The sequence below is a fragment of the Astatotilapia calliptera genome, chromosome 1 (assembly GCF_900246225.1).
Source record: "Astatotilapia calliptera chromosome 1, fAstCal1.2, whole genome shotgun sequence".
Classification (NCBI taxonomy): Eukaryota; Metazoa; Chordata; class Actinopteri; order Cichliformes; family Cichlidae; genus Astatotilapia; species Astatotilapia calliptera.
The window spans coordinates 8,167,838-8,195,129 of NC_039302.1; the positions used below are offsets into that span (position 1 = coordinate 8,167,838).

General features: G+C 39.7%; 1 protein-coding gene across 30 annotated transcripts in view; it reads right to left on the minus strand.

Moving 5' to 3' along the window:
* madd (MAP-kinase activating death domain) overlaps positions 1–26,848 on the minus strand; it is a 54,725-nt gene extending 27,877 nt beyond the window's left edge. For 12 of the 30 annotated variants that reach the window (XM_026161707.1, XM_026161732.1, XM_026161772.1 and 9 more), the window contains exons 1-15: positions 26,413–26,848; positions 18,087–18,335; positions 16,313–16,957; positions 8,595–8,898; positions 7,471–7,602; positions 7,218–7,331; positions 6,986–7,066; positions 4,724–4,780; positions 3,831–4,003; positions 3,472–3,707; positions 3,224–3,380; positions 2,989–3,092; positions 2,699–2,904; positions 2,213–2,466; positions 1,833–1,972 (exon numbers count right to left, since the gene is read on the minus strand). In XM_026161707.1, the coding sequence (XP_026017492.1) occupies positions 1,833–1,972; positions 2,213–2,466; positions 2,699–2,904; positions 2,989–3,092; positions 3,224–3,380; positions 3,472–3,707; positions 3,831–4,003; positions 4,724–4,780; positions 6,986–7,066; positions 7,218–7,331; positions 7,471–7,602; positions 8,595–8,898; positions 16,313–16,957; positions 18,087–18,145 (2,662 nt within the window). In that variant the 5' untranslated portion in view covers positions 18,146–18,335; positions 26,413–26,848. Of the gene's footprint in view, positions 1–1,832; positions 1,973–2,212; positions 2,467–2,698; positions 2,905–2,988; positions 3,093–3,223; positions 3,381–3,471; positions 3,708–3,830; positions 4,004–4,723; positions 4,781–6,610; positions 6,620–6,985; positions 7,067–7,217; positions 7,332–7,470; positions 7,603–8,594; positions 8,899–16,312; positions 16,958–18,086; positions 18,336–26,412 lie in introns of all 30 variants that reach the window. The other 18 variants (XM_026161916.1, XM_026161896.1, XM_026161907.1 and 15 more) reach the window with 6 other exon arrangements.
* Between the last annotated feature and the right edge of the window lie 444 nt (positions 26,849–27,292).

Sequence of the window (27,292 nt, forward strand, 5' to 3'; positions counted from 1 at the left end):
TTGAATTCCTCCTCCAACATGTTTATTAGGGGTGCAACGATACACAAAATTCACGGTTCGGTTCGATACTTTGGTGTCACGGTTCGATATTTTTTCGATACAAAAAAAATGTTCATGCCTTTTTAATTTGTCATTTATTAAAATTATAAATATATATTTTAACTCAAAAGTACAGTTTTTAAATTTAATGTTGCTGAAACAACAAAGTAATAAAAATAAATAAATCTGATTGAGAAATCACTCATCTTTGGAAAAGAGTTTATTACAGAGGAATGGCTCTTTCCAAAATAAAAGCTATACTATACGCTTCTTCTGGGCTATACTCTCGGCAGCATATTAAACAGCACATGATCCTCCTTATGGGGACCTGATATAACGGCTGTCTAAATGACTCGGGTAAAGTTTGTAGCATGCGTGCTTGTTGTTTTTGTCTACTTCCACTTGCACTAGGATGATGTCGGAGTAAATGTGCAGTCATATTCGTTGTGTTCCCACTAGTGCTGTCAGCGTTAATCTCGTTGAAATGACATTAAAGCCACAACACGGCAAATCTCCGTTAACGAGCTACCGCGGATCGCCCCGTGCATAGGGCTGGACGGCCAACACGTTAACGAGCTAACTGCGCTAGCACACTAGTTCCCACCAATGTAATTGAGCATTGCATGGCACATCCAACATACTGTTTTACTTTAGTCCACGACGCGCTTACCTTCAGGGTCATACGTCACATGAAAACCAAAATAGTTCCAAACGCCAGATCTAAATGAGGGTGGGGGAGGTTCAATTTGCCATGTTGCAAGGAGAGCTTAACTTCTGTCTCGCTAGCTTGCCCTGCGCTCAGTGAATCTGCGTTCGACTACTCCGCCTAGGCTGCACTGTTGAGCGCAGATCCACTGAGTGCTCAACACAGACAGCATCATCAGAAGGAAAGTTGATAAAATAAATTAAAAATTTTGAATTGTTCGATACATATGCGTACCGAACCGAAAGCACTGTACGAGTATCGTTGCACCCCTAATGTTTATATCTGTGTTTATGCAGACCCATATCATATGCATATACAGTACACACATTAAATATACTGTCTTTGCTATTACATCATCATTTCATCTTGTTTTTAAGCCTCCATAGCATTTCATCACCAAAGGCTGTGACATACCCTGCCTTCTTCAAAATGTTGGTATAACTTTTTATGACATATATAAATGCCATATCTCAATATCAATACTATAGCGACACCATATGTTTACATTCCCTACTGAGCACAACAACAACACAAGCAGTGTGTTGGTTGTGATGGACAAGCGGTTTTATTTTTCGGTCCAGGGAAAATGGTGCAAACGCTACTTTTGTGCTTACATTTGACTTCTGCTGTATATAATGCTGTCACTATTATTGCACTATAATGCTGCTGCTAATAGAAGGTTTTTTCCCGTTTATTGACATAAACATCAAAAATGTCCTTGAAATGTAATGATTTAATTTTGAGACTATATTGCAAAAACTCTGTTTAACATCGCTGACTCTTATCATTAAGTTTGGTAAAACATGTTTACTCTCAAAACAAGCCTTTGGTAAAACGAGGAAACTTGAACTTAAAAAGTAAAACCAAAAGCAAATATGTAAATAAAGTATGTCACATAATAACAGATTTCATATAGAAACAAAATCTCCTAATTTAACTCATCTCATCAACCTTATCTGGTCTTTCTGGCACTGCTGGCAACATGTTCTTCATCTTAGCATACAGTTGCTTTTTCTCCATATTCAGATCAATCACATTATATTGCCTCAGGTTAGCCGACAATACAATAATATTTAAATGTTCTTACTGGCGAAGGACATGAGTCCTCCAAATCCATCGTTGCTGTTGTTGGAAATGGTGGAGTTTGGTGAACTGTTACGTGAGTCTCCCTCCCCATCGGACTCTCCTGGGAGCCTAAGGCTACTGGGGCGTAAAGGACGCTGTGCCCTACGGAAATAAAATGGTGAAAAGACATTACAGTGCATCGTCGACACGGGAAAATATACATACACCACTGGTAACCCTCCAGCATTCACACTGTATAACATAACACCACCAAAGATTCAAGACCATGAATGAAGAGAGTATTCTGACATGCTAGGTTTGGAAAGAGATCATTGCATGGTCAGAGAGCCCATTTGAATGAAGATAATGCATTCATTCAAGCGATGAACAAGCTTAACACACTTGTTGCCATTGAGGTTCTGGTTGAATCGAGGGGTGTATGATTCCACTTGCTCTTCTGCATCAGGGTCATCCTCTGAGGGGAAGCCATACTGAGGCTCAAAGTATGGGTTGTCATACTCTTGCTTTTTGTTGGCTTGCTCCACCAGACCAGCATCAGCTGCAGGTCTGAGGAACGGCTGATTGGCCAATCCCGGCACGGGGTTCTGTAAAGCAGCGCTTGCTGATGCCTCAATTTCAGGTACTTCCCCTTGCTCCTAAAAAACACATGAAAACACATAAGAAGGGAATTTTGTAAATGTTCCTCAATGTGCACAACTATCATGCTGAAAAAGATGCACACTCAACAGATAAAGACAGTTTGTACACACTTATCATAAACAAAAGGAGATTTAGTTCATCAAAAAATAAAGAAAAGAAGAGAAGGTTAAAGAGGACCAATCTACACAAGTCTATTTAATCTTGAAATGAATTAGAAAGATCACATACATGGTTGACCCCCTGGATGATTGTGCTGGGGCTTGAGCTTGCAGTTGTGCTAGAGCTTGAGCGAAGAGGCTGTCCATCAGAAGGCTCAGCAGGTCCGTCCCCACTGGGTGGGCCTTCAGGGCCATGCCCTTCCCTGAAGTCATGGTAGTCTTGAAACTCAACCTCACTAGCATCTCCCAGTGCTGCATGGGTAGGCGGGTCCAAGCCTGAGACAATAAAGTTAAATTTTACAACAGAGGAAATGCTATGAATGTGGTCAAAGTGGATCATTGGGCAAAATAACCACATACTTGGTGTGTCTCCCTGGATGTCACCTTGAATCATCTCACTCACTAGGTCTCCAAGTGAGGAATAGGATGAGCTGGAGTCGTCGTAAGCCTCACTGTCACTGCCGCTGCAACATATTGAATTTATCACAACCGACAGCAATCAAAGTGAAAATATGCTAGTATATGGCAGAATTAAACAAAAACCCAGATAGTAGACTGAACTGGATTAAACAGAAAGACCTTGGTTTAATCCTACCTGTCTGTGGGGTCAGACTCATTGCCTTCATCCTCCAGCGGGCCAGCCATAGCCTCAACCAGTTGGGAGCTTCCATCATATACTCTGTAGACCACTGGCTGCAGCTGATGTGCATACCACTTGGGCTTGTCTCCAATTAAGGAGGGGTCAAACACATCTAAAGAGAGATATTCAAACGAGTTCAACACAAATTCTGTAATGCATACTCACATAAAAGACAACCTATTATGATCTTTAATGAGTCTTACTGTTATGGATTCTCTGAAAGGCAAGGTTTGTGGGATTGAGAGCCCACTCTCCATAGAACTCTACGGCCTGGGTGTGAGAAAGCTTGTCTGCAAAGGTAGAGCGTCTTGGCCGAGATGCAAGAAAAGACGTCGACTGAAAAGCAACCACTGGCCGCGGGAAGAGGCGCAGAGTGCGAGTGTGCATCTGGAACCCCTGAAGAACATTTGGAGAGTTGAAAAACCGTACCATGGCCACCCTGCAAGACAAAGAAGTTTTAATTAATTTTTTTTATTTAATTTTATTTATTAAGATCAGTGTGACTTCCGTGTTAACGGAAGCTCAGACAGATGCTGATAAACCCTGACAGTTCAATTCTTGCCTGGTAGCTACATCCACAGAATCGACATCATTGCCATAAATTAGAGGGTTGAATTCGGTGGATGACGGCGAAGCTTTATCTCGTCCAGGTGGGAGCAGGGGCATCTCCTGACCTTCCTGAAACTTCTCCAGGTTGAGAATTGGTTGGGTGTTCAAACTCATGCTGGTCAAAGCCTAGAACAGGTACCGGTGACATTAATTACAAACACAGCAGTGGCTCTGAATACAAAAACACTGCATTGTGATAGACCACACCCACATTTGGCATCAACATTTAGTTGGAATATAAATTTCTTTACTTAAATTGGACAGACTGGCAGGCAGAATTGAAATAAAAGGGGATTTGATTGTTGAGCCAATGGCTCTTATAGGTAGCAATTCTGCTGCTTAGCATTGTGCTAATATTAGATTATTTACCAGAGTCCCACGCCATTACATTACTTCAAGTAGCTAAAGGATGAGGTTTCCATATGTTGATGCCTGCAGTGGGTGTGTCACTTTGGAGTAGGAGGAGCAGAGGAGGGAGTAAGTTTGCTTTGAGGGGACTGCTGCAGACTCAAGAGTCAATGTTTAGCTTAGCATAATGGAACATTTAGTTGCTGCGTCTGGATGAATGTTAACTTTGTCAAAGTGATCAGCTTCATCATACAGGATCGTGTTTTCATTACGAGAATACTCACTGATGCCAAGATTAGATGCACGCACATTCAGTCATGCTCAAGCCAGAGCTAAGCAGTGTATCAAAACACTGGTTTGCAACATTCTGTGACGCTGTTATGCATTTTTGGTCTTGAAAATAGGAAACAAGTAGAAGTGACAAGCAAAATAATGTGAGACAGAGAAGATATCCGTGCAGGGGGCATGGCACATTCCACAGGAGGAGAAATAAGTAACCTTATTCTCAGAGGAGAAGATCTGCTTTTGGGTGATCACGGTCAACCTAACCAGACACTAGGAAGGGGATAAGAGAGATGCGAGGAGAATCACATGAAGGCCTGGGATGACAACTTTGTGACTGACACTGGAACAGCACATGACGGAAGGGTCACCACCGTAGCCCTTTTCTTTTCTTTGTCTCCTTTCAACAGCAGTTCCCTATTTATTAGATTTTTTTTGCTGACAGGAAATAAAAATATTTGTAATTTAAACAGATCTAAAAATCACGAGGGAAAAGGTTCCTCTTGATTTTTTTTGTGCAACATCAGACAGGCTTTGCTTTTTTATCATTTCCATTTTCAATTCTACTTTTTACTGAAGAAAGGAGATAAGAAAATATACATTTGTGCACGCTTTGAAAAAGTGATGAACAGCCTGGAGAGTAAGACTGAGTGACAGTGACATGTGACAAAGTCAGAGCAAGAGAGACAGAGAAAGATGAAAAATGGAAATGCTTTTATGTTTGATGTGAAAGACAAACAGAAAAACAAAAACAGAGGAAAAACAATAACATGACCAAATAATAGAGTTCACCTACAAAATCCAGCCACTACAAGATACATGAAGGACATCCATGGTGACCAGCTGGGACAAACCAGTGGTTACAATGGAGTGGTAATGACACACAGAAAACTGCAGATCTTTTCACAAATAAATAAAATACTTGCACAATAAAGCACCTGTAGCAAAATGTAAGCAGTATATAAACTTCTAGTCCTTAAGAAAAGTCAGGTAAGTTGTAATAATACAACCAGCCTTGCAAAAGTACACAAAAAATTATTGGCTGTTATAACCAGTTTATCTCAGTAACTCAACGGTCAAGTGCAAGTATTTTCAGAGACTGTAGCATCAGTAGCACTCTGCTATGGCATCAAAGTCTTCAGATAATCACTCCAACCATATTCAGTGACATTTTCTCCACTGCTCATATTAACACTGTGAACTTGTTTCCGGATATACAACAGCTATACTGAGCCTTGCACACTCCTACAAGTACACACAAGCAGCTCGGTCACACGCCCGCACACAGGGAAAGGGATGCTAACCACACACAGCTAACAGACTGGCTCTGATTCAAGGTAGAATGAACTAAATGAATGTGCAAAGACTTTAACTGGATCTTTGAAAAAGCTGTGGTCTGTGTTTGCTTCATGAATGCAAGGGTGGCACAACAGTTCTGATGAACACCATCATATTTAAAATGAAATATCAACATCAGATTACAGACTGCAGATTGCCTACAGACTCAAATTTATTAATTTAAATTTTAAAAAAGGTTATTTTTGCAAAAATATTATGATTATTATCATTATTATGATTAGTTTTGGTTACATTTTCAATGACTTTACTGATTATGATCTGATATTTCCTACAAAACAACTATTGCTGTTCATACCTCATATTAAACATATGATTACAAAGTGAATAATAGGTAGTCAGTATCTTTTGTAAATAAATATCTTTTGGAATATTAATAGTGTAGCTGTTCAACTAGGAGAGATAAAAAAGTAAAGTCAAAATGTAATAACATAAATTAGAAAATAAGGATGCATGGTATTCTGAATATCAGCAGCTAATGCCATCTAAGAATTAGCCATAGCAAACATTTCCTGGCTAATGAGCACACTAAGTAAACACATATTGGTAGCTTAAATATTTTTAATTATTTTAAATAAATATATTTAATTACATTAAAGACGTGAGCGGATTTTGTGACATGTGCTGTATTTCCATGAATCAGAACCAGATTCTGATGTTAGATAATCAGGTTAGAGGCCAAGTTAGTTGCTACCAGTAATACTAAGTATTTATTTTGGGTAGCAGCGACCTAGCATCTGATTTTACCTCCAAAAGCTAGAGCATGCACAGAAAACAGAGGGAAAAAGAAAAATTTGTTTATGTTAGTGCACTACAAAACCAGTTTCAAATGCCCCCACATTCATCTACAGTACATACAACTTTGATGAAGAAGGAAGCCCCTACTCTTCACATTGCTGAAAGACAAGTTTTACATTCAATGGGATTAACTAGCAATCATGGGATTAAACTTTAACGGTCCAGAGAAGTACCCGGGTTCCAGAAATTTCTCTGTGAAATGCTCATGTGTATGCTAGTCTCACTGTATTTGGGGCAAATATATGGCTGCCACAGTTGAGCAGAATCAGACAAATTTATAGTCATAACAATTTAAGAGGAATCAAAACAAATCGCATACATTACCTGTTTTAGATGTTTCTTAAGCTCGCCTGCTTCAGGCTCTGGAAGAGGTGGTAGAAGCTCTGCATTGGTAGGTGCTATAACCTGAAGGCAAACATAGCAGTCTTAATTTTTGCAATGTATTTGAGCTTTTTAAAAACAAATTTTTTGTGCAAGTCAATAAACATTAGGTAAATGAACCACAATATAATAAAATAGAAAATCCAAGATGAGAAGGAGCTCTTGTTATACAGACCTTGCTGCTGTCAAGGTCAACAAGCCAAATATCGTCTGGCATTTTGAAGTCTGATTTGTAGAGGAAGAAGCTGGCTGGTACACCTATAATGTAGGGAGTAGGAGCAAGAAGGAGCTGCCAAAGGAAGAAAAATGTTCATTTAAGCAAAGCTGTTATTAAATGAAAAGACACCTTTTTTTTTTTTTAATGTACACATACACAGAGAAATGACTTATTTATTTAACGTGTATCTGTTACAAACACTAAGTTTCACCTGTTCAGCAGAGGCCATACATGTTGGCAGTAAGGGAATGACTGGGAACATGTACTCCAGTGGGTAAATCATGGCCACAAAGGCCATGACGCTCATAGACAAAGCATTATAATCTCGGGACTGAAGAATGACCTGGGAAAAACACAAAAACAAAACAAAAACATACAACATGCAGAAGATTAATAAAGTGAGCGTTACAATGCAACAAATTTTGTATTTAGTTGGTTCTCACCACCCTGATACGTTTCCACCACTTGACGGTTTTTGATGTATGATTTGACTCTGATTTTGAAGCCATGTTCCATTCTTTGTTCATAATTTAAAGCCATAAAAAATCATTTTCGTTATATACATATGGATATTTAACAGCAATAAAATCTCAGCAAGAGCGGCAAGAAATCTCTTTGTGGCAGAATACATATCAAAATAGAATACCTTAAGAACCCCATATCTGCTAGACACAGGGTGACAGAAAAGTAGAGAAAAAAGTCCAACATAATGGTCTTTAAACAGTATGACTCAATCTGAGAAGCGTATGTTTGATTTGGTTGCAAATGAGCCCATGTATCAGTGTCAACGTATGCACAGAGTAACACTACATCAAAATCAATTAAACAAAGAATCCTATTACATCTACACTAATGACTCTAGTGTTAAAAATACAAGATGACAGAGTCTTTCCTCTCTATCATAAACTATTAACACTCTTCTTTTTACCCACTGTGCTCTGTCCACACGGCTTCAGTGAGCTAACAGCAGAAAATGTGGACATTTCAGGACATTTCTAACAATGTCCTGAAATGTCATTGGGAAAGAAAAAACAAAAAAGACAAAACTCGTAGACATGCAGCTGCACTCCAGAGGAAACCACTGAACAATCAGACTAAATATAGCCTTGCTTGTACCTTTCACTTCTAAAATCGGCATGATCTTTAATAAAATCCCAAGGGTAATTTGACCGCAGCTTAAAAAAAAAAAAAAAAAAAAAAGAAAGAAAAAAGAAAAGAAAAATACGGAAAAGAAAAATCCACATCCTTCTTCTTGTCTTTTAGTATATATGCACAAAACACAAAAGAATATAAAGAGACTGGACCAAGAGGAAGAACACCTGTGCCTGTCCTTACTTTGTGCTCCAGCAGGACACAGCTGAGGACCTGAAGACAGGCATCCACACCCAACAGCTCTAGGGGCAGGTGCAGCGGGAAATCGACCATGGAGAAGCGAGAGCTATCAGGTAGGGCAAAGGTGAGTGGCCTTTTGAGCTCATGGGGCAGCACTTCCACATCCACACGTCTCTGACCCGCCACTGGCACTGGTGAACGCAGCAACCGGTACACCCAGGATTCGATCTCCCGCAGGTCGGCCAGCAGCTGGCTGCCTTTCTCTTCCACCGACAACGCACCGGTAAACACACGCCACATGGTGTCCCTGGGAAGGACATTAATGTACATTTAAAGGTTTTTAGATTTTTCAATGAAGTGTGCGTTGTGACACAACATTCAAGAAAAAGACTGAGACAAACATTAAAATGCATGAACTGATGGTATTTCACTTTTCAGGGGAGGAAAAACAATCTGTTTGGGCAGTAAGGAAAAATAATAATATAGTTTTGTTCAAAACGACATATTACGTGACAGTGTGTATACTTACTGAAAAGCTTAACAAATTTCTGTGACAAGCAGATAACGCTAATACTAGGGGTGCAACGTTACTCGTATCGATATTGAACCGTTCGATGCAGTGCTTTCGGTTCGGTACGCATACGTATCGAACAATACAAAATTTGTAATTTATTTTATCAACTTTCCTTCTGACGATGCTGTCGGTGTTGAGCGCTCAGTGAATCTGCGTTCGACTACTCCGACTAGGCTGCACTGATCCACTGAGCGTTCAACACAGACAGCATCATCAGAAGGAAGAGCGCAGGGCAAGCTAGCAAGATGGAAGTTAAGCTCTCCTTGCAACATGGCAAATTGAACCTCCCCCACCCTCATTCAGATCTGGCATTTGGAACTATTTTGGTTTTCATGTGACGTATGACCCTGAAGGTAAGCGGGTCATGGACTAAAGTAAAACAGTATGTTGGATGTGCCACGCAATGCTCAATTACATGGGTAGGAACTAGTGTGTTAGCGCAGTTAGCTCGTTAACGGAGATTTGCCGTGTTGTGGCGTTAACGTCATTTCAACGAGATTAACGCTGACAGCACTAGTGGGAACACAACGAATATGACTGCACATTTACGCCGACATCATCCTAGTGCAAAGACAAGTGGAAGCAGACAAAAACAACAAGCATGCATGCTACAAACTTTACCCGAGTCATTTAGACAGCCGTTAGCACATGATTCTCCTTATGGGGACCTGATATGTTTAATATTGTGGCGAGCTCAGACAAGGAGGAGACGGAGGTGTCGTTTGGTCTTGCTTCCCGTGAGCTAGCCAGGGAGCACAGCCGTTTATTGACATCTGCAGAAGAACACTGCAGCTAGCTAACTGCTCAGCGCGGCAACCGCACAGCAACAACAACAACAACACACAGAGCGCCCTCTGACCCCGGAAGGACACACCGTCGCAGCGAGAGGGCGTCACCCGTCACTATGGCAACATAAACAAAACAGAACTGTACAAACAGAACTCCGAACAGCCCTGACCCGCTACATAGCCCCCTACTTAAGGGGTCAATCGTCCCCGACGACCCCATTGCCCCACACAAAGTCCTGCAAATGTCTAGGTGCCTTCTTTTGGCGCACCGGCCGGTCAAGTCCGGCGGGGGAAAAGTCACTCGGGTCAGAACATGGGGTGCCACCATCATCCCACTTCTGACACCAATGTGGCGACCTCAGACAACGAGGAGACGGAGGTGTCGTTTGGTCTTGCTTCCCGTGAGCTAGCCAGGGAGCACAGCCGTTTATTGACATCTGCAGAAGAACACTGCCGCTAGCTAACTGCTCAGCGTGGCAACCGCACAGCAACAACAACAACACACAGGGCGCCCTCTGACCCCGGAAGGACACACCGTCGCAGCGAGAGGGTGTCACCCGTCACTATGGCAACATAAACAAAACATAACTGTACAACCAGAACCCCGAACAGCCCTGACCCGCTACAATATGCTGTTGAGAATATAGCCCAGAAGAAGCGTATAGTATAGCTTTTATTTTGGAAAGAGCCATTTCTCTGTAATAAACTCTTTTCCAAAGATGAGTGATTCCTCAATCAGATACAGGTGTTACCGCGCCAGATCCGCAGCCCCGAACCGTAGTAAGGAAACCTCTGGCAGTTATTTGAAGGTTCCGTAACTGACTCGTAGCCGGCAACAGCTTACTATACAGGTCAACTCCGCTAGCAAAAAGATCGAAGGAGGCGTAGGAAACTGCTTCACCGAACTTTATTTCTTCTCTAAGGCACGAACACCGCGTACAGTGGGCTGAAACAGTTTACTCACAGCGAGCATCGCCGACACAACTCTGGCTGTCGAGGGAGTTATTATATTCCTTTTATTTTATTTTCGTCTCTTCTGTAGCTAACCGTTACTTTTTCCCCTTCTCCGCTCTCTCTCTTCACACACACACACACACACACACACACACACACACACACACACACACACACACACACACACACACACACACACACACACACAGAATACATTTCCCATCAGGCTTCATCCTTAAAGGGCCATGCCTGTAACACAGGGCTTGCAAAATCGCTAGCCCGACGTCCCGGGGCTAGCGGTCGGGCTACCAAAATCTATCTCTGCCCTGCCCATCGGGCTATTGTAGGAAGGAAAAATATATGTCAATGCTTTTGCATTCTTTCGGAAATGTCGCTGGGTAATTATGTCATTGGCATCGGTGAGCCACTGTCAATATGTGACATATTGAAATCGCGTTTGAATTTGCGCTTGTTTTTTGCTTTCACTTTGCAATCGCGCGAACTGTGTATAGAGAGCGACAGTACTGATTGGTGAGTGATGATAATTTGTGCACCAATTCCCCTGACATCGACTTATCAATCGTTAGCTTACTATGCAAATATGACAAGTGAAATCTCCCGCAGCAAGCTTAAACATATGAGAGGTTGATCGCGCAGAGAATCGCTGACCGTTGTGTGTGTGTGTGTGTGTGTGTGTGTAAAAGCAGCAGGATATATATTTTAGTTCTGCTGAGCCAAATAAGACAGGTCAGGGTGAAGATGTGACAGCCAAAGAAAAGCTTACCACAAAACGGAAAAGTTAGGACAAATCAGACTATAAGGCAAAAAGAAAGTGCAGCTTTATGGTTTCATGGACCGGGGCTGCACATAAGTGGTCCGCAGGTGCGCATTCGCTGTCAAAAAAAAAAAAAAAAAAAAAAAAAAAAAAAAAACGCGCACAAGATATGAAGTTGCAACGCGTGTTTGCAAACATAAGATTTTCTGGAGGAGGACAGACATTTGTTTAAAACTCTTAAAGATGTCGAAGAAGCTCCTTTAAGCAATTACTTTGGTGTTGCTCTACCTCCAAAGAAATGTCAGGTGAGCTGGCTTCAAACAAATGATGAACGCACAGAGATGTGGTGCGGAATGTGCCGTGAAAATCCCACTCTAGCGGACAAAAACAGTGCTTTTTATACACAGTTCTTACAAGTTCATAGAAATTTCTGCTCAATTAGAACCAAGTATTTGAGTTGATGATTGTAATTTTTATACAATGTTGTAATTTGTTTTTCAACAATTTTTTGATTAATGTTTTGTTTCCTTTACAATATTATACTTTAATGTATGATATTGTAAAGGAAACAAAACAGGAAACAAAACATCAATCAAAAAATTGCTCTCTTTTTTATTCGGGCTACTTACATTTATTTTGGGCTACCAAAAACTGAAGAGTCCCTGCCCGAAGGGCTACCAGGGATTTTGAAATTTTGAGAGCCCTGAGATATATTTATTTTTTTAATTACTTTTGTTTCAGCAACATTAAATTTAAAAACTGTACTTTTGAGTTAAAATATATATATTTATAATTTTAATAAATGACAAATTAAAAAGGCATGAACATTTTTTTTTGTATCGAAAAAATTTCGAACCGTGACACCAAAGTACCGAACCGAACCGTGAATTTTGTGTATCGTTGCACCCCTAGCTAATACATATATTGATAGATGTCCAGGGCAATTTTAAAGTTAAAAACAGAGTTGATGGGTTTTTTATTTTTGTTGTTCATTTATTTTATTATTTACTTTGTATCTGTAATTTTCTTTTCTTTTATCTCTTCTTCCCTCTGGCTGGGTTTTAGTTACACTGTTCTGGATGGGTGGGTGGGGCACGACTGTTTGTTAATATTGCCGTAATTGTTGTTGGAAGCAATTCTTTGTTCAATAAAAAGACCTTGATCCAAAAATAAATAAATAAATAAAAAAAAATAAAAATAAAAAAACAGTTGATGAAATCATCAGGTCATTTTATTACTGCAGACAGCCACAAAGAAACCTGAACAAATAACCAGTGAAATCCCTAATGTGATGAGCAAATGAGACAAATGCACAAGAGGCTCTTAAGTAGTTGGCGCTATAGTAATGTGAAAACCCACTACTCTATGCACGCAGTGCTACTACCCTTTCTAAAGTGCATACTTATATGTGTGTGTGTGTGTGTGGTAAAGAGTGAGGGAGGTAAATCATTAGCCGTTTGGATCTCTCCCACCAACTGCAGCTGTTACCCACGGGCAGGCAGAGACCTCAATCTGTCAGAGCCGCCATAGCAGAAAATGCTCGCAGTCATTATGTGATGACTCTACTTCTTTGTCACTGCAACACCACATTTCAATCAACCATGTCAAAGGGGGAAAAGAGAGATTCTCAGGTCTGTTCAGCCTTCGGCTTTTTAAGCTTGTCAGAGAAGCCATAGTTCTATATTACTGATAAGTGGAGTCAGAGCGACATTTTATCAAAGAAAAAAAGGCCAAGGTATGAGCTTAACTGGGTGCTAGACGTTCCAACAGTGCCTTTTAAAGAAGACGGGAAAAGCTGCGCTAGTTTAACAGCTATAAATAACAATCATTCGATGAATAAGCTCTTGTGAAGTGACAGCCTAATTAGCACTTTGTCAATCAAAATTTGCAATCTATTAACTCACCCATGGCAACAGAAAAACCCAAAGAGCACCGAAAAATACTGCCACATCACGCCACCGCATCAAATACAGGGTACAGCTGTGAGTACTCTGCAGCTTAAATTAAAAATGAATTAATTAGCCTTCAAGCTTAATTAAGAAAATCGAAACATGATCAGCAATTTGTGTTAAGTCTAATAGGCAGAACAGAACGATAAATCCCCTTTTATCATATTATTGGATATATTGGGGGTATCCAATTGAGACCTTTTTTTCTTTTCACTCTCTGGGTTATATTTTCACCTTGGCATGGATGATTGTGGCCAAAATGATTCCCATAATTATTTTGATCATTATTGAGATGACAATTACATTACACTCCTTCCACATCTATGTGCAACATTCATGCTATTCTACTAAAGTCTGCATCAAAATGAAACTGGTCTTCCATATCTGCCTAAATTCAGCGCCTCTGAAGAAAAATCAACAAATATAAATAAAAAACCTGTACCAAAACTTAACACAAATTAAATGAATAAAGTACTGTTTTCCCTTTTACTCTGTGCTGTATTATTAATAATTAAAATATCTTGTGAGCTGTGAGATCCCCCTACATTCCCCTGATATCACTACTTTGGAAGAATAATTGTGTTTCCACTATGTTCACCCTTCTGCTGGAGTTTTTGTTACTCACTTGTGTTTTTTTGGCCACATGGAATGTGATTGCTGAGTTGATCATGGACAGTTCATGTTAACAACCACTGCATTGTTTTTCTTGCCGTCCATTCATTAATTATACTGCATTTAGAGGTGTGTTTTCAGGCAGCTGAATGAGTTAGTTGTTTCTTTGCTATCTAGACTAGAACAGGATTTAGGACAGAACAGGTACCAATAACAATATTTGGTGTAAAATTCCAATACATGAGTCAATACCTCTTGTCCTTCAGGCACAGGAAATAAACAGATTTCCCTAGCATTTCTTATGTATAGAGTCCTTACTAACATAACTTGATAATGCAGGAAAAAAAAACACAAGCTACATTTTGAAATTTTCATTTATTGGCTTAACAATGGCCAATAATACTGGCCGGCCAATATACTGATCAAGGTGTAGTGCAGACCCAACTATAGAGCACTCTTTGCATATGTATTTTTGGTTGACATGTATTTCCAAACAACAGCTGATGATCTGCCTAAAGGGAAAAAGGTCTTCACCTTCTTGTTCTTGATTTTTATTGCATATCTGTCTTAATATGCAGTGTTACTTGTCCTGACTAGTCCAGGAAACTTCAAGCTACACAGTGTAGGGAAGAGCTGTGGTTGGCACATGCAGCCAGGGGGTCAAGAGCTGATTAAGGGGTCACTTCATTTGCTTTCACTTGGTGTTTAATATTGCCTGATTATGTTCATTTAACTGTGGGAAGCAAAAGACCATGAAGTCTGTACAGCCCTATTTTCTCCTTTTATACAACAGATAGACTTTGTGAAATATTTGCTGCTCTGAAAACTTTTTTTATACAGTTTATTATAGTAATTTAGCCAAGTGGGCAGTGTCATATTATTTGTTCAGTATAGTGCACTCAAACTCAATTGTTTACCTTCCTCTCAGCATTGTCTGCAGGACATGAGGAAGAGTGCATGTCACACTGGAGCAGATGGTGATGAAGTGGTGTCCTAACAATAAATTGCTTAGTAGTTTGTGAAAACAGCGACCCTTCATTTTCCCAAAAACCCACTATCTGTCAAGCTTGGGTGTACACACAAAATGATTCATTAGAATTATGTAACAATTGTTATTCTTCCTGAAATAATATTTAATGTAAAACAAACCACTCAAAACAAAGTTGATTTAAATGCACTGTGGACATTTTCTTTGGCATTATTTGTCATTGAGGTGGAGCTTGAAAGCATAAAGCATACTGTGAGAACAAGACACACGCCACAGATGGCCTGCAAAACTGTGCGGCATCACAGACAAAGGCTCCTGTATAATTGTGAAACACAAACATACAGCTAACAGGTGGACAACGGAAGAAGCAGACGGGAGTAGAAACAAAGGAGTGGGCACTGCAGAAAACATCAGCAGGAACACTGACAAAACAAGTTTTCTCCAACTTTTCTAGCCTTTAGAATTGAATGTGAAATAATAAGCTGTGTGAATGGTTATTAATGTGCATCAAATGCACAGACATTATTTAAAAGCTTGCACAAGAAATTCAAGTGAGTTGAATTCAACTGAAACTGTGCTTTAAAAGAGCGCTAATTGCTCTTTTTACATAAACTACAGGTGGGTATGAACAGATGTATCATCTGCCAACTGCTGTCTCTGGAGACTGAAGTATGTTACAGTCAACAAAAGAAAACTTTGAAGGGAATAAACAATGTACTGATTAATATGGATGCTAAAATCCTTTAAAATGAATCCAATCTGGTCTCTGCTTATGAGATCTTGTCATCTAACTTGGTATTTGCCCCTAAGGCTGGCACAACGAGAATGCTCATACAAAAATAAGTGTTTAGTGGGTGTTTAATGGTTTCATGTGCTTAGCAATTACACAGCAATCAACAAGTGGATTCTGGTGTTTCTATACTACACAACTTATTTTGACAGGATGGGTTCTTGGCAAAGACCTACTTCAAAATAATCTGTGTGTTATTTATTTGGCTAACAAAGCTTTTAAAGAAAGATTAAGACTATAAAACCTGTTTGTGAGTGAAGAAGCATTAGTGCATGAAATCTGAAACCTCACCTCTGGGTGGCACGAGGAAGCCCCGCCCGTTGTGTTAGCCTTTGACTGCAGCAGTCCACTAACCTCTTGAGAATATATAGGCATTCCCTAAAGGTGGAGAAGAAGGGGTAATGGCTGAGTATGCACAGAGAGGTCAGTGTGCTGTTGCGGTTCCTGGCCGCCACCTTAGCAGCACTCCGTTTGTGCTGTGGGGACTTGCCGGCATTTTGCTCAGCACTTTGCTGTCCACCCTCTTCTCCAGAAGCAGGTGGAGGTACTGACTCTGCATTCTTGGGTGGAGAAACCACACGGTGTGGAACTCCACCTCCACCACTATCAGACCCTTCGCTTGTGGTCTCTGTTGCCCGTTCTGCTGTCTCAGCGTGACTGCTCTTCTCTCCTCGAGTACGATGATGTCCTCGCTGAAAGGAGCGGTAGAAGTTGACACAGATTCCGTAGCGAGTAATTCCTGAGTCCTTGTCAGTCAGGGTGAAAACAAAAGAGGAGTCATCGCGAAGGCTGACCCTGCGCTGGCGTATACTCAGGCAGCCCTCCGGTTGGCAGAAGAAAACCACGTCTGGTGGGAGTGGAAAGTCTTGGTGGTCCTCTAGTGGGTAGCGTCGGAGAAGCTGAGGGGTCTGGGCCACACTGTCACTAGTAGGTTGCCTGGAGGTTAAATGGCAAACATTTGTCAGCAGTGCCCAGAATTATTTCTTAATGTGTTCTTTGAGCACATTACAACTAATTCCTGATGCAACTGCAACTGAGTTCCTATCACATGTTAAGAGGGGAGCTTCAAATCCCTTACATGAAACATCAAAATATCAAATCAAGACATTAGTGTATTTATGTGTCAAATGTGAGCGACAGCAAATATGAGAAAAGAATGTAAAAGACAGACTTCTGTGCTCTCACTGTTACCTGCTTTCTGTTCAGACCCTGTTTCTTTTCTTTTTTCTTTTTTTCTTTTTTTAAACGACAGCCAATTTGAATAAAGCTGGCTTAAGGGGAAGAGGGAAATATGCTAAAACAGCTTGTTTCAGACAGTGGAGGAACTGAGGGGCTGCACCAACGCCCACTACAAGATACATTAAGATTATTTTTAAATTGTGAAATAACCAAAGCTAATCTAGCAGAGTATCTGAGGTGTAACAGGTTCCCTTTAATATGAAAGACATAAAAGGAAAGACAAATTTCATAAAGGAAGAAATGGAAACCACAGAGTTCAAACAAAAACATTGAACAAAGCCTCGATAGTATTTCTGTGGTTACAGAAGCAAATGTGTAACCAATTTAGCATTTCAAACTGAAGTGTTTGAACTGTTTGGAAATCTGTGCAGAGGAAGTATGAGGCAACAACCATTCCATCCAATAACAAATCTGAAATTGTTCTTAAACACTTAAATCACCAACCGCTCAAATAAACAGACACAGTGACTGAGAGTCCCCTCTGATTTCACTGTATTATGTCAATACTTTTTTTTTGGCTCAGTCACTATGTTTGAAACAATATACTACTTTTCTTCATTTTTCATAAGGGTTGAGCTGTTGTATAAACACCAAAGCAAAAACATAAGCTGTGAAATCATCAGATTTCAAGGTTGCAGTTTTCCAAAAACCTTCAAACACTTGCAAGGATGCATTCAAAAGTGCTGAGAATTTTCAACAGAGTAAAAATAGAAGATGATATAAAAACCAAGAGGTCTACTTTGTATGCCTATTATATGTCAAGACACTAAAGAAAAAAGTATTAAGGTTAAAGGGTAGTGGGTGCCATGTCTGCCTAAGGGCTTACCTTGCTCCAACCACTACCAAGTAGTCGAGAAGGCGGGGGCACATTTTCTTTTTCTCCATGTTGGACTGACCATGTCCTGTATGTCACAGCATCCAGGATATACGTCGCCTCTTGAGTTAAGGGTACCTCTCCATCACAAGTGAGAAAGCTCAGGTGTATACTTGAAATGCAGCTCCTTTACTATCATTATGATGATTCCAAAAAAAAAAAAAAAAAAACCCATAAAAGAAGAAGAAGACTGGGTCCAATCTGTAACACACAAAGAAGAAGAAAATATATATTATTGTATGTTTTTATGACCACAATATAATAAGCTTGTGTCTGCACAATGAAAGCACCTGGTGCACACACTGGATATCACCAAACAGCAGCGTAATTTTTCAGAGTAACAAAATGGGGTCAGATTGGGTTTTATGATGTATAGTTGTGACTTTTCAGTAAATGTCAAACTATAATAAAGTATAAATCCACTCAGCTCTGCAGCATTCTCCACTTTTCCTCTATGTACAATATATATACTACCTTTGTCCACAACACCAACTCTTCACAAGGCTTTTAACCCCACACAACAGCAGAAGTTTCACATGGAGGTGGTTTTAAGATGGAATAAAGCATTTGGAGCCTTTTCAGCTAAAGAGCAGACAAAGAACTGTATTGTTCTGTCCTTGTGGTATTCGAACAAATAACAAATTATAATTTGTTATAAAATTAAACTTATAATATCAGAAATGCTTTCTGATATTACCAAATTTCACAAGACATCATACTACTATAAACAAAGAAACAAAATGCAAAAAAAGGTGTGTGGATGTGTTTATAGGGTATATGTTGGACATTAAGACGACATAGGAAGAAGAACCACAAAAACCTATAAACAGAATTGTTGGAGATTAAAACTTATAATTTTGGGTTACATTTACATAGACATAACTAAAGAATCACTCTAAACATATTACAAAATATTACTTGCTGCACTTTAGAGTTGACAATAATGCGTTGCCTGGTTGTTTTTGTTGGAGGGTAAGGAGAGGTAAGTAAGCAGCTTAGGGGCCTTGGTGGAATGAGCACACTTCACAGCTTGGACTTTGTCCAGCAAACTAAACCAGCACCTCTACAGATGGCTATTAAACACCAGGAAGCCACTTGTAGCTCCAGTCTAGTTCCCTTATCGTAACAACAGACAACTTAACATTCATATTAAGGCAACATACAGTGCATGACTACAGTTTAGCGGGCATTCCCTGACACAATAACAACACCATCTCAAAATATTAGTTGAGTTGCTTTTGTGAGAATAAATTTAACATGAGCAGCTTTACAAACAGGTGCACAAGCTCTGGATCTCCTCTTGTAAAGTAATGACAAAGCACTTGCCACTAAATACAAAAAAAAAACAAGTCTGGGCCAGGATTATGTTAAGCTCAACTCTTAAGACTTTTCTGAAAAACAATTTAACATCCCCACAGCCATGGCATTTCATGCTATTTTCAGCAATAATTTATGCAGCTATATGATCTGCTTTTTAGAGGAACTCACTCATGTTCTATAACTTACAAAATCTGTGTATTTATTTCTTTGTCTCACAAATCCTCCTACATTAGGATCAGGAGTTCAGCAACCAGCCTTGGCACACAGCTACATCTCAGGCCCCTGACAGCTCTTATCAATAGTTATCATGATGATGTCATCACATCGCCTTGCAATCACCTAACGACAAGCTCAGATAACCTTTTTTAAAATGCCTTGCAAAAGCACTGAATCATTTGTGTTTCACAACAGTAACATTAATTTATATTCACTTCGCTTATGCATCATACAGTATAACGCCATCATGTTGCCTTGCAACCACCAAGCAATGAACACATATTTGTCTAACTTGTTATAACCATCATTTTACAATCATTTGAATTTTACAACCAACACCACAAACTGGTCAAACTATACTGTAGCATGGGCATGTACTAGTTAAACAAATAACAGCACTGCCAAACATGTTAGTAGTTATGACACAATCAGGACAACCCTCATGGGAAGCACTTGCAGGTGTAACCAATGAACTGGAAGCCCACAAGAAAGAAAAGAACAGCAGTGAGATCCCCTTAAAACCACAAGACACAAATTGACAATTTCAGTCCCATGCTCAACTTTTCGACTTGTAACTTTTCAGTGTGAATATAATCAGAGCAAAACCAACATGCTGACATTCAATTCAAAGACTATAATGTGGCTGCAGTAAAACTACAGTCTGAAGTATCTCTCTTTCCTCCCAAAACCATCAAACATTACAGAATTACTGCTCTGCTTTTTGTTTTTCTGGAATAAGCAGCAAAATCTGAAGCTTAAAACACCTCAGAGGAAAACACCATAACTGCTAATGTTCACATCAGCTAATTGCACAAAACAAAACCACAGTAACGTGATCTACTTGAGCTATCATGCGATGCCAAACAGCGTTTACTCTAAAACTAACAAATACTACAGGAGGCCATGCTACTGAAACCCCACCCTGAAACACAAACACTCAGGACCCAGAGCAGTTTCTCACTGTCACTTAAAGGCTGTTATCCAGCTGAAGGAGCTTTAATTTAGTCAGTGGTTCATACTGCATCATTGATGCATTCCCACTGAAAAGCTAAGACCAGGATTCTTTTCTAAAAGCTTAAGATAATCTTACAATGACCACACCTCTATCAGTGCAATTACTGCAAAAAAGATTCAAACTTCACATTAATAAAAAAAAAAAAAAAGACCTGATTCATAAGGACTGAAGGATGAATTACTGAAGTCTAACAAACAGCAAAACTTGTGCACATCTATGAAAATATGCCAATTTCATTGCAGTTCCAGGAGTTGCTTTTGAATTAAACAACATGACCGCATCTACTCCATCACACAGACATATGAGAAGCAGTATATCCTATGTCTGACAGAACCCGTGTTGCTTTGTTCTTTTCCCATGTCGTTTGGACTAGTTACATGTTATAGTAGGGCTGCTCAATTAATCGAATTTTAATCACGATTACGATCTGGGCTTTCAACGATCATTAAAAATGACTGAGCCGATTATTAGCCCCTCCCTAATTTATCCGCGACACCTTAAAGGCCGGTCCGTGAAAATATTGTCGGGCATAAACCGGTCCGTGGCGCAAAAAAGGTTGGAGACCGCTGATTAAGAGGACCCGAGGGAAGCTCGGAAAGCTAAGCAGAAGTTATTTGGAGAGTGACTGCCGTTGGTTGAAAAGAGAGTTTTAAAAAAAAAACTTCAGTGGTGTTGCACACTATTTTATATTATTTTTTAAAGTCATTGTTAACCCTTTAAAGCCGGTCAGAGCAGCACGCTCCGTTTTGCGTAACTATTTTTCAATCCCTGTAGAACCTGAACCGTGTAAGCTAGCGCAATAATTTGTTTTGCATATGAAACCGGAGGAGTTGTACTTACATCTGATGCCATCAGCTTGTCCTCGGTCATGGTTTCGTTCCACATATAGCTTTGCAAAAATTGCATAAAAAGCGCTTGCAGGAACAAAAACATAATATTCCAGAAACAGGCTTTGCCGTTCCTATCAGCTGTTCGTAACACTTCCCACAGTGAAATGATGCACATGCTGTTTTCTTTGCAAATTTGCATCATAGGATTGTTTTTTGTTTTTCCTGCAATATATAAAAATTGCTGTATCTCCAAAATAAAACTATGAAGACACTCAAAATAAATTTCCTGTGGTGGGAAACTATTTTTTTGCAACTTTATTGTATTTAAAGTTTTGAGGGATAAACCTCTTAAATTTCTCCAAGTAGAAATATATGTAAACAAAACAAAAGCGATTTTCAATTTTTTTTTGTAGTTTATTGCACTTTTTTGCAATTTATGTAATTACTATGGACTTAATGCATACATATTATTAAAATATGGGCTATAACAGTTGTATTGATGTATAGCAACTTGAAATGCTCCCACAAATGGCACTACAGCATGTAAAAAAAATAATATAAGCTCTGGTGGACTTGGTTCTATAGTAGGTCTTAAAGGGTTAAATAAATATCGTCAAATAATCGTGATCTCAATTTCAGTGAAAATAATCGTGATTATCATTTTTGCCATAATCGAGCAGCCCTATGTTATAGACTCAGTAGCTTTAACTGTAGAAAACACTTCTGACCTAATTTGACTCTTTCTTCAAACAGGAAGCCCGCAGTCCCCCTAAAGACTCATTTACACTTCCAGTTCTGTTTTCATGCTCAACACAATATTAGAAAGAGCTGTCAGAAACTACATCTATTACACTAGAAAAAAAGGTTTCGCTCTATGAACATTAAAATTGCAGCGACCTTCAGTGAAGTGACACCACACAGAATGCTTAAAATGAATCTGCACCAAATATAAATAAATCCTGATATGAATATCGTGTTTCGATATGTGCGCTTGTGTGGTAGAAACAGAACAGACACACAACGATAACAGGGCAGACAAATGGACTGCATGTAAATCATGAGTGGGACACGATAGTCACACATTCTGACAAAGGTGGTCATTAACCCCCTCAGCCACAGAACTACCAGTGCGTGACACAGCTGTGTCCAGCGGACATTATTACAGAAGGCTTCAAACACATTATAGGTGTAATTATGTCTAATAGCTCCACTTCTGAGCAGAGAAGCTGCTCACAGAGGGACATGAACCATTAGAATTAAAGTATTCTTGATGCATGCTAAAATGTTCTAATGTTTTTATTTTTATTTTACGTCAATTTGGAATTGAGTGAATGTTTAACACATTTCACTGAAACTGCAGTATTAAAACACTGATTCTTAAGCTACCACAGATACATAATACCTTCTTATGGTTTTGGGAAGCTTGACAGTGTTTAATGTGAACTTTCACCACACTGTTAAATCCAAGAGTATCTGATGTGAGGAGCCACACAAAGATGCAGTTCAAACAGGCCTGCCAAGTGGGATGACACATCTTAGGAAGTCAGCTTAATGTTCACACTCATCACACTTGGTAAAGTTATTCAAATACCCTAAAAGCCTGGCAGCTTTTTACTGACTTTTGCACACTGATGTACAAGAAGGAAAAGTAAACTGTCACTTAACATTAATGGGTAAATGAGCTCTGAAACGGCGGTTTAAAATAAAAAAAAATAATCTTTTCAGCTCAAGCTTTAAAAGATAAATAAAATACATGGAACAACTTCTACAAGGTTGGATAGCGGCAACAGCATAAACCTTGTCACAGCAAAGAAAAACTACAAAATGGACAATTCAACAGGCCTATAGAGAATACAATGTAACAATTATCTCATGAAACCATCAGGAAAATGAACCTATACACAGGTCTGGCAGCCTGAAAGCTTCCTGGTACCAAGCCAAAATGGCTGTTTTATGAAGCAGTAGCGCTGCAGGCAGACTCATCCAGCACAGAGATACTGGCTCACAACATTATTTTTAGATAAGGATGGCAGGACTGTGCCACTTCACTGATTGTCTTTAATTACCGAGTGTGGTACTGATCCCCTTTTCCTATCTCTAAAAACCGGGAATAAAGAATTGTCACAACATTACAACAATCTTCAAAGGCTAAATAATGATGTACATTAACACAACAGATGAATCTCTTCAGAGTGGTCTGCAGGCAAGCAGTCACTTGTTATGTAAGCATGGAGAGGAGACAGATATGATTCATGGGCCTCCAACATGGTTAACATTTACTGCCAGTCACAGTAAACAGCAGTAAGTACAAACAGAGAATGCTACTGAAATCGATCAGGTCAGCAAGGCCGCATAAACAAGTAAGGGATAATGTGTAGATTAAGAAAGTATTATTCTTAGGAGGCGCATCTGTAACCGGAAGGTCGCCGGTTCGATCCCTGGGCTCTCTGTCCTGGTCGTTGTGTCCTTGGGCAAGGCACTTTACCCTACCGCCTACTGGTGTTGGCCAGAGGGGCCGATGGCGCGATATGGCAGCCTCGCTTCTGTCAGTCTGCCCCAGGGCAGCTGTGGCTACAACCATAGCTGCTTCCACCAGTGTGTGAATGCGAGAGTACAATAGTGGCATTGTAAAGCGCTTTGGGTGCCTTGAAAAACGCTATATAAATCCAATCCATTATTATTATTATTCAATGAGTTATCACTTTTAAATTATCATTTTATTGAACCAATGGTACAGTGTTTAACAACTGGACCAGTATTGATATATTTTGGTCCCCTGCCGCTCATAACCTACAAGGAACGAGTGCTGCAACTTTAAAATGATTTATAGAAGTTCGTAATATATGCTTGGTGACTGGCCATGTTTCTACATCTTGAAATTGTGGTCACAAAATGAAATAACCAACACGTTTATGGTGTTCAGTTATCTGTTTGACTGTAGAAAACTAACTATGTGCTAATAATTTGCATTGCAAGGTGTGACGAAGACTGGCTTCATTTGAATCAGGTTCCAGGTACCTTTTTTTTTTTGATAAAATGGCAAAGCTGAGTTCAATGTGCATGGTTTAAAATGGAGCACTGTAACAAAAAATAATTTCCCCCAGGGATCAATAAAGTATTCTGATTCTGATTCTGATTAAATCAAAAAAAAAAACAAAAAAACAAGGACACTCATGCCTTGTTTTGATTTAACAACAAGTTACATACCAATATGTTTGTTTCACAATATCTTATAAAGCTTAATTTCGTTATCACCCAGATAACCCCCCAGCCTAAAAGCTCCAGTGTATAATAAATTATATTTGTCCTCAGAAACCATTTGTGATTGGCCTATTTTTACATTTCTCCCCAGAGGCTTTGAGATTCAAATCAAATTTTACCCCATCATCAATCAAGAGGATATAGTCAAAGATCTGTAGCTAGTCTGTAATGCATTGGGTGAATTACATGTGACTGGGACACACTCCTTTCTCTGATAAAGTTCTGGTAAATGGAAAAGACAACCACTTATTGATTGGATCTAGTGTATGGACATTGATTGCACTGTTTAACTCACACTTTAACACAATTTCACATGCAAATAATCTAGTCATTATTAAGAATGAAGGCTAGCTATTCAGTTATGTTAAAAGTTTATTCCTGAAGGTTTAGAAATCCACCCAAAACAAATATGCCCAATGCTGACAGGAGACTTCGGGGATCTTTTTGCTGTTCACCTCAGCACCTCAAAGACAGACGGAAGGTGCCTGATTCCCTGAGCCAATCCATACCTGTCACCAGCAAGAAATACTGGCCTGCCTGTGGGACCACAATCAATCAATGTCCTTCATTTGCAATGCCTTTTACCACAGTCATTCGCCCAAACGCTGAAATGTTGACATAACCAGAAACATCATATTAACACACGTTCACTGACTGTATTGCAAAAGCACAAAATAATCACGTGTCCTTAAAATTTTGGTTTAATATGATAGCTATTTTAACGGTGAAATCTACATAAAGCCTGGGTTTATTATCTCATTCACCTAAATGTCGTCATATCAATAAAGACATGCATGACAGCAAATAAAAAAGACCGTGTATAGTTATCCATTGAACATTATGTTCCAGTCACCCTCAAATCATCTTTATTAAAATATGTTGACGTATATCTTAAATTTCTGTACATATTAACATACTAAGTATCCACATGAAAAAAAAAATACTTTCTCTTTCTTCGATGACGAAACCGTGCTAATGTTTTCACACGTTAACGTTAGTGCCCAACGTTTATGTCGCAAGCTAATGTGAACATTGTGTCAAATTATCCAACTGTTAAGCAATGCTTCTGGCGTGATGACGGACTTCACAATGGCACACTATTTCAACAGAAAACCGTCACGGGTTGCGATTGCAGAGCACAAATCCCGCATGACTAGCCTGTCTGGGTGTGTAGTCTAAATTTTACTGGAACAAGTTGAGATTAGCCATGGTGAGGACGTATGCCAAGAGGAAGGTAACATTAACAAACAGCACTTAGAAGAAATGTGATAAGGCAATGTCAGCGCCTCCCAGCTCAGATACAACCGTCCTTGGTGCACGGTGGTAGTGCTGTCATTTTTTTATATTATATATATGGATAAATATTTCAAACAGGCTGTCTGGCTTTGATTCGTCCTAAACATTAACGCCAAGGAAGCATCTTCTCACCCCTCCTCTGCTAGCCGTATGCTTTCCTACGTCACGAGTGGATTAGCTAGCAAGCTAGCTAGCGAGCTGCCTAGCTACCACCAGTACGTTAGTCTCATACACATTACACCTGTCAAACGTAACAAACGCAATGACACAGTTGAGAACACACGACACATATGCGCTGAATGCGTTCACAGAGGACAGGCGTTAATGGGAATAACCTTACCTACGTTAGCCGGTTAGCCGCTAATGCTCGCTGCCAAGCCAGCCAGCTGCCGATGACGGCCTGGATGGTGGGCGCTCTCCTCGGTCACGGCGGAGAGGCAGCGATGTTTGTCAGAATTCAGTCCTTCTTTTATCATTGAAAACATCGAGCGCGGACAACCGCTGAAAAGGTTAGCCACTCCGTTTGAGTGTCCCGGAACATAATAAATTATGCGAAATATGTGTCCGCCTGCCTGCTCAGTGAAACGTGTGGCTCGGTCAGTTACAACCTGCCTTCACAACATCCTCCTCCTCCTCCCCATCATCATCAGCAGCAGCACTAGAAGCCTGCAGGGAGTTCCGCATACTGAGAGGCCGACCTAACGGAAGCGACAAAACCCACCTAATGCTCCCAACTGGGGATCGTCACCATTGGTTCACTCTAAAAATCTATTTGTACCATTTTCCTGCGTTTTATCGCGCAGCAGGAACGCCGGGAGCCATTTGGGTCCCCGTATTTATTTTTGATAAGCCTACCACCCTTACATTATTTATAATTAACTAAAGTTAAAAGGACCAAAAAGCTAACAAAAAGTGACTAAAAATAATCCAAATAAATTTTAACTGTATGAATTTTAGTAGGCTACTTGGTTTAACGCAATGATAAAGAAATTTAGTTTTTTTAAGTGAAATATGTGCCACATATCCCCAAAAGTTTCTTCAATCAGCCAACCTGATGACAGAGTACTTCATGCTGACTCTAGAGCAGTAGTGTTGAATAATCTGTCAGTAACCCGGGGCAATTAAAATGTCTCCAGATCATTCAAAAAGTGGAATTTGCATTTCAAAGCTCTCGCTTTGAACACTCAGCATGTGTTGCTGAGAATGAAAATGAAACGGTA